Source organism: Paramacrobiotus metropolitanus, unplaced genomic scaffold (assembly GCF_019649055.1).
Source record: "Paramacrobiotus metropolitanus isolate TYO unplaced genomic scaffold, Prichtersi_v1.0 Parri_scaffold0000086, whole genome shotgun sequence".
Taxonomy (NCBI): Eukaryota; Metazoa; Tardigrada; class Eutardigrada; order Parachela; family Macrobiotidae; genus Paramacrobiotus; species Paramacrobiotus metropolitanus.
Window position 1 is genome coordinate 579064 of NW_026570306.1, and position 7182 is coordinate 586245.

The window sequence follows — 7182 nt, forward strand, 5'->3', positions numbered from 1 at the left end:
CGCTTATTGGTCCGCTACGTGATCCACAGATGAATTACAAAACGCAGCTTCGAAGCTGCGTTTTCTGTTTCACATACACTTTCACCTCCGTTGTTCAGTATAGCCAACAGAGCTTTACACAGTGGTCACCCGTAACATGATGAAGCGTTTTAATTTTATTAGCTAATAAAAATTGATGTGATTGAGTATTAATCTGTATTAGTGATTAGCCCCAGTAGCTAAAAGTTGCTATTAGTACTAGGCTAATTGCTAATTTAGTAATTACGATTATTAATTAAAGTAATTATTACTAGTGTTTCTTATTAGGATTAATATTACTAAATTATATCAACAGTGTTGTTTAGGTTGCTTTACTGCGTAATTAAATCTAATTACTTTAATTAATTACGCTGAGTAATTAGTTGGGTTACACTGAGGAAATGGAATTACATTAGCCAGTAAAGCTAAGTTAATAATTACTTATTAAATTAATCAATAGTTACCATCAAGGATGCTGCATGCGAATTAATATGCGTCTGCGGCCCTGCATTAAATTCATTTGTGTTTATGCAAATACGATTCATCTAGCAGTCAGTGCTAGCGTTTCATCTGCTGATCCACTGCTTATTACTGGTCCAACGCACTCTCATTTTTTGCAGTGCGTCATCCAACAATGACGCATAATGCTTTCACATTTTATTTCGCGATATTTTTCTCCAGAAGTTTAGCTAGGATTGATCGGGCCTATTGTTGCTATTGGCACTTGTACAGACTTCAGAATGATAGAATCTCGGAACGTGCGGCATGATCTCAAATGCGATGATTTCAGTTTAAACTGAAAAGCTCATTGACTTCTCTTGCTGCTTCTTGAATGCGTATCAGACATTTGATTGGGCAATGTTTCAGAAAGCACACCAGAGAAATAACACGTAAACGTCTTCGGTAGCTCTAGCTGTTCACTGCATTGTTTCCTCCCACAACGTGCGGCTGTTTATCTGCAACATCCTCTGGTATATTGTAAGCTGATTCCCGTAAAAACTCCGTGGCTGTTTTAATTCATGATTTATTGCATTATTGTTGTGCTCCTGGTTTCAAATGCTGCAACTTACAGTAGGGCAAAAATTTTGTTTTTCCCGAGTATGTGTCAGTCAATAATGTAAAATGTATTTGTATTTCGTAAAAATCAGTACGATGAACAACTTCGCTCAGAATTATGCGAACAGGTTCTTAGTTTCTAGTCTACGATTCAGTCATCATGAACCCAGTACATCAGAATTATTGTCGTAAATCATTATGATTTTTCAGTTGGCATACCGCAATTAGTTTTACGCAATGGACAAAAAGCGCAGCGTTGTGAAGCACACAGGAAAATTGCTGGCCGTCTCCGCTCTGGAGATCATCTTGGGGAGTGTCGGATTTGCCACAAATTTCTACACTCTGTTTTATGGTAAGTAATTCTTGAAAACCATTTGTGTAAATCAGTTACTTAAAAAAATTTTTAAATTTAAATTTTCAATCTTTTGCTAATTTTTCTGCTGCTCGATATACTGTATTTTGTTTACAGTCATACAGACCGTATCTCTTTAGGCGTCAGTCAAAATATGTCAAAAGGTAAATGAGAATGCAAAGGTCACTGCGCATATGCAAAGGTCACTGCGCATACACACGTGCGCGGCATTATGTGTTTAGCAATTATCATAATTCAATGTTTGCAGACCGGTTTTACTAACACAATTTTTTGCCGCTTCTTCTTTTTAACTATAACTATTTTATGCCAAGTTATTTTTCTGCTGTACGGTACTTTGCAATTTTGCGGCTGTTTTCTTCAGCATATACATGAGGCATAAGCTAATTCTTTTTATAGGCGCATTATCGGTCAGCAATACTTTTCCGCTCTTTCAAGTGCTGACCTTTACCGTCACCCTACTCGGATTTGTGCTACAGCTGCTCAGCGGCGCCTATCGCGCCCTGGCCTGCCTGCTGCTCCGCCAGGGTCACGAGGACACCCCCCTCGATATGGTGCATGTACGGGACAGCGACCTGCGCCTGACCATCTTCCAAGGCGTTTATGCCACGTGCCTCCTGGTTGTGTGGCTGTGCAGTGTGGCCATGCAGGCCGACAAACTCATCCCGGCTATGGATGTGGGGGCGGCCACCCATCGGGTACTGCAGGATGATCCCATCGGGCATCTGATCCTGCTGTGTCTGGTGCTGTCGCTGTTTGCCGGTATGGATGTGACGGTTGTGGCGGGCCGGCTGTGTCAACGCATCGCTGATGGTCTTCAGAAGCCGAGGCTGCAGACCATCGCTATCCAGCAACAGCAGCCGGAAACGTTACCGTCAGCTTAGAAGAGGATGATGGGAGGATGCAATTGTTTTAATTGCTAATACAAAATATGGTACTTCGCTTTGCTGACATGTTTTAATCGTTTGGCTTGTTTTTATCCACTTCTTTTCGAACTGCGTCTCTGTACGCTTGACATGCATTGGTATCACCGTTATGTCCAAAGTCGTCGACCGGGTCAGTTCACCTGATTCGGCGCTTCTACAGCTCTACAACACTACAACATTTTTTATTGTAGCTTTGTGTAGACGCTATTGTTAAGCTTTTTTTATAACAGTTTCATGCGGAATGGCTTCCAAATTTATAACATTGGTACACCACTACATAAGAGCCGATTACGATTCTCGGCTGGTGCGTTTCGAAAACTTTCTTACTCTTATCCGTTCACAATCTTTTATATCAAGGCACAGCCGTGTTACAGTAATGATCAAGGGAAATGCTCGAAAAATGTTACCAAAATTTTATACGTCCATGAAAACGTGAAAACTTGCGCTGCTCACGCAATCCCGAACAATGTTTTTGCGTTGTTTATTACATGGCAAGTTGTATATTGTATATATGTACTCGTATTATGTCTATGAAAATGGCAAGTTGTGGGCGCAGATCCCGCTGTTGACCCAGGTGAGATATGGCAGATACGTAGTACTTGCGTACATCGTTGCCCACTCGTTATCATAATTTTGATTTGCCTGAAATTGTCCTACAAGTGTGCGAGCACATAAATATAAAGACTTGAAGTTAATATATCAAACTACCGTTTGTATGGCCAAAGAATAAAATAAAACTTTAAATGACCGGAACCGAATGATTAGAAATCCAAATATTTACGAACTTAAACAATGCTTAAGATCAGAAGATTTACGTACTTATAGAATACTGAGAATCCAAATATTTACATAGAATATTTACCATTTTAATTTTTTATCACCATCACACTACTTAATTTAATTTTCAACCTTGAGTATAGTGGACAGCGCCACAAAAATAATATTCACTAATCAAATAAAAAAACGATCCCAGTTGGAGCGTGAGGAGACGGTCGCCAAAACCAACTGAGCATTACCACGCCAAATCTCTAAACTTAGCCGCTGAAACAAAAAAGAGGTAGATCGGGACTCGCCAGTTCGAACAAACAACCTCTTCCCGATTTCTTTAAAATCAACAATGGCGCCTTCACACCATGTGCCAAAAGACTCGCATGCCAAAGGTACAAAATTGCATCTATCCAAAATGCTGCGGTACTTGTTCATCTTTTTCCCGAAGGCCTGTTCAGCGGCGGCTCCTGCTAATCGGGACGTAGCTCCTACATATGTGTCATACATCGTATCGCGGCAGGTAACGTCCCACACAAGTGGTAGTCCTCGGAACCATGTACATTTTTAATCAGAACATCTACGTACCGACAGCAACTGTTTAAAACTGCAATGCGATTAGATGCGTAAAGAGCAGAGCTAAATCCATGTACTGTATATGTGTATGTGCAGAGCTAAATCCCTGTATCGGGCCATGGTGCCTAGTATTGCCTGCCATTATCAAGTATCGTAATACCGGCTTTTTGTTTGATAGCAGAAAGCCTTATGTTGTGCCTGTTAATTTGTCGTTGTTGCAGTTCGTTATGACAAGAGGTGGCTGAATATCAGTAATTCCCATCGTTGGCATGTGATGCCCGAGCCTCAAATATCGATCAATCACTACTCTATGTGGTTAAGTTGCTAACTTGTCCCTCTTTTGTACGAGTACATCTTAGAATATTGTTATATCAAGGTGTTGTAATTTTCGCCTGCCTGTGTGAGGAGGCCGTGGATGTTGGAAAGTGGTACCGATTCTCGTATAAACTGAAAGAATGCGAAGTTTACGTACTCTTATCGTGCGAACGTCATAAGTAAATCACGGTCGGGGAAAGAGCATGTGCAATAAAAGCAACATCATTACTGCACTGAAATATTGGACAGCTGTTTTACATTGAACGATGACGGCACAGCTTCTTGCATAATGCAGCTTTAAATTATGTATTGTACGAATGCAACCCTAAACCAATTAAAGCAACGCAAGTCCCATGTTCCATGCTTCCGGCGAGTGCGCAGGATGTTTAAGATATCGTCTAGCTAGCGCACAACTCATCTGGTACCCTGCTAGAGTGTTTGTGATAGACGATTAGAGCTGCCTGCGTTCCGGGTCCTCGAAATTTCTCGTCCTTCGAAATTAAGTACAGCTTACAAAAGCTAGCGCTACGTAGACATTGAAATCGCGGTAAGTAAAATTATATATTAAAGTTTTTACATTACTCTGTTTCCGAAACAGTATGCCGGTATCGATTACGTAAAACAGTACCAGTAGTATTTTGCAGGAAAATGGAAAACATACTGGGCAGCTTCACACCGGATGGAACAGGCCGAATGCTGGTTCTCTGCATTGTGGACGTGGTCTTGGGCATGCTGATAGTTCCGGCTAACTTCTACATGCTTTTTTATGGTATGTACGCCGTGAAGAACGCTTACGGGGGGGGTTACAATGGCCGCTACCGCGATAATGACAAGATACGACAATTAATTTCTGAATTAATTAATTACCAGGGTAATAAATCTTTGCTGACCACCCCGTACTCACCTTTTCACTACCTTCTACTCCGTACAAAACCTTTCGCGCTACCTTTTATTCCGTGCACAACCTTTTTGCGCTACCTTGCATTCAGTACACTATCTTTGTGTGCACTACCTTTGACACCGTACACGACCATTCGGCGCTACCTTTATCTGTGTGCACTACCTTTTATTTTTTAAATTCTTTCATAGCAGAGTTCTTTCTGGAACTGCCGTTTTTTCGTTAACAGCTGTTATAATGCTGCATAATTCAAAGCATCATCGGTAGTTATAAAATCAAACACCCATGGGTAAAAAATTGTAGGCGCCCGTGTGCCGGTTTTTCTTCGCAGGCTTTGGACAGTGCCGTTTTTGAACGAATTTTCGACCCAGTTTTATAGGTCTCTCCCTGTGTGAGACGTTGCCGTACATAAAGCGCAGTCTCTGTCGCGAACAACAACGCGTAAAACGCGCAATCTCGACCGTTCTCTGCTTTTCTGAAGTAGTATAATTGTTATTTTGGTGGCTATTGCCTATTAAAGAATAGTACTAGGTATAAATTTAAATATTTCAAGTACATATATGTAAAAGTATGGTAGTGCACCCAGGGAAAGGTAGCGTGGATTGGTAATGCACCGGGTGAATGGTAGTGTCAAAGGTTGTCTCCCGAAAGAAAGGGAGTGCCCGAAAAGGTACTGAAAGGGTGTTTACGAAGTGATCACTTAGATCTTTCCTACGGTCTTGATTTCAGGAAGAATCGATTTTTTTTGGAACGTTTGGGCATTCAGAGAAGGGTTTTGTTACGTATGCACTGAATGTTTTATGGGCTAGCGCTTTGCAGCGGTTCTATTCGATAGTTTTAATGATAGGAGGATTTATGTATTGCCGCTTCCTTTACAATTCACGCATCACTACCTAAATTCGCTGCTTTTCGTAAAGTAATAAGAGTTGTGTAAGATACATACAGGCCGAATACACCACAGTCCACAGAGACTGTACCCTGACATTTTACCACGAACTTTAGCATGCTAGTGCTGTGTTTTAGTTATTTACTAATGCAGTTTTTCACTGTCTACGTTCCAAATGTGTCTTTGTGTTGGGTGGGCTTTTAAACCGGGGAGGACACTAATTGTGACTGCGGTATGTTTGTAATGGCAGGGCGCGGGAAACTCCGTTTGCACTCTAGTGAGTAAGTTGTATTGTGTACACGTACTGAACAACAAGGTTGCGAGTAAAATATGCTGAAAACTTGGGATTATCGTTAGAAGTATTAGTTAACATTATTTATTGCTTATCTGTTCAGTATTAATACTGTTTGGTTATAGGAGAACTGAGCAGTGGCAGTGGGTGCCCGGCTCTGCAAATGATCGTCTTCGTCCTGACGTTGCCGCTGTACTGGACACCAGTGGCGAATACCTGCCGGAAAACCAAGATTTATATGCGTCTACGCCGGGGTGCACTGAATGTGGTTGAGTTCTATTTTCAAGCCTGCGACGACAAATACATTGGCTGGTTCGCTTTTGGCCAGGCCGTTTACATGTTGTCTGTGGCCGTGATCGGGTTCATTCGGGTTGTTGCTTACGTTGCGCGAACCCTCGCTGTGATGGATTCGAGTGGATGCAACTGTGCATGGGTCCTTAAAGTCGAATTGGTTACGAAGGCCTGGATGGCGGCGTTTGTGGTGCTGGGTGCTAGCAGTTTCCTCGTGGTGGTCGGCGTCCTGAATGGGAACGACCGCTTGCTGGCTGCAGCGGGCTTTGAGATGAAAGTGTTGTTAGACAAATTCCGACGGGAAGAAAAAGCCAAGAAAACCGGCTACGTTGAGGGACGTCTTCAGTTGGACTATGTGGAAGATGCTGATTCAAGAAAGGAGAAGACTGCTGAGATCCAGCCGGTGGACGCATTCGCCGTGAATTTGATTGATCTTGTTTAGGCTAATCCAGAATCCCAGATCACATATTTACATTTTCCTGATTTATTGGCAGATAATACTTACAAGTTACCGTACTGCTGCGAGGGAGACTGTCTGCATCTAAACTTTGGTTGTTGGTTTGCTTGGAGTGTTGAATATCCGACACAATTTGCGCTGCGAGTCAAAGGGCCGCTCGGGCCTTGTATTATAATCTTTGCATATTAATTTTAACACTACAGTGTACAATGTAGGACTAAATGGTCGCATAGCCCCATAGCCAGCATTCTGTACGCAAGCGGTGCAGTGCACTTGTACGAAACGGATATTTTGAACTCAGTCGTACAGTGCACTGCGCTGCATTCGTACTG

At 42.1% G+C, this 7182-nt stretch overlaps 1 protein-coding gene across 4 annotated transcripts; it reads left to right on the top strand.

Annotated features, from left to right (window-relative positions):
* The first annotated feature begins 824 nt into the window (after positions 1 to 824).
* Positions 825 to 2612, top strand: LOC129596119 (uncharacterized). 4 transcript variants are annotated; one of them, XM_055493309.1, is made up of 3 exons: positions 825 to 1116; positions 1285 to 1426; positions 1844 to 2612. In XM_055493309.1, exons 2-3 carry the CDS (start codon positions 1312 to 1314, stop codon positions 2326 to 2328), a joined length of 600 nt encoding a protein of 199 aa, XP_055349284.1. In that variant the 5' UTR covers positions 825 to 1116; positions 1285 to 1311; the 3' UTR covers positions 2329 to 2612. The 4 variants fall into 4 exon arrangements, with proteins under 4 accessions (XP_055349284.1, XP_055349285.1, XP_055349282.1 ...); XM_055493310.1 differs by having other exon boundaries at positions 825 to 1089; XM_055493307.1 differs by having other exon boundaries at positions 825 to 996.
* The last annotated feature ends 4570 nt before the right edge of the window (positions 2613 to 7182 follow it).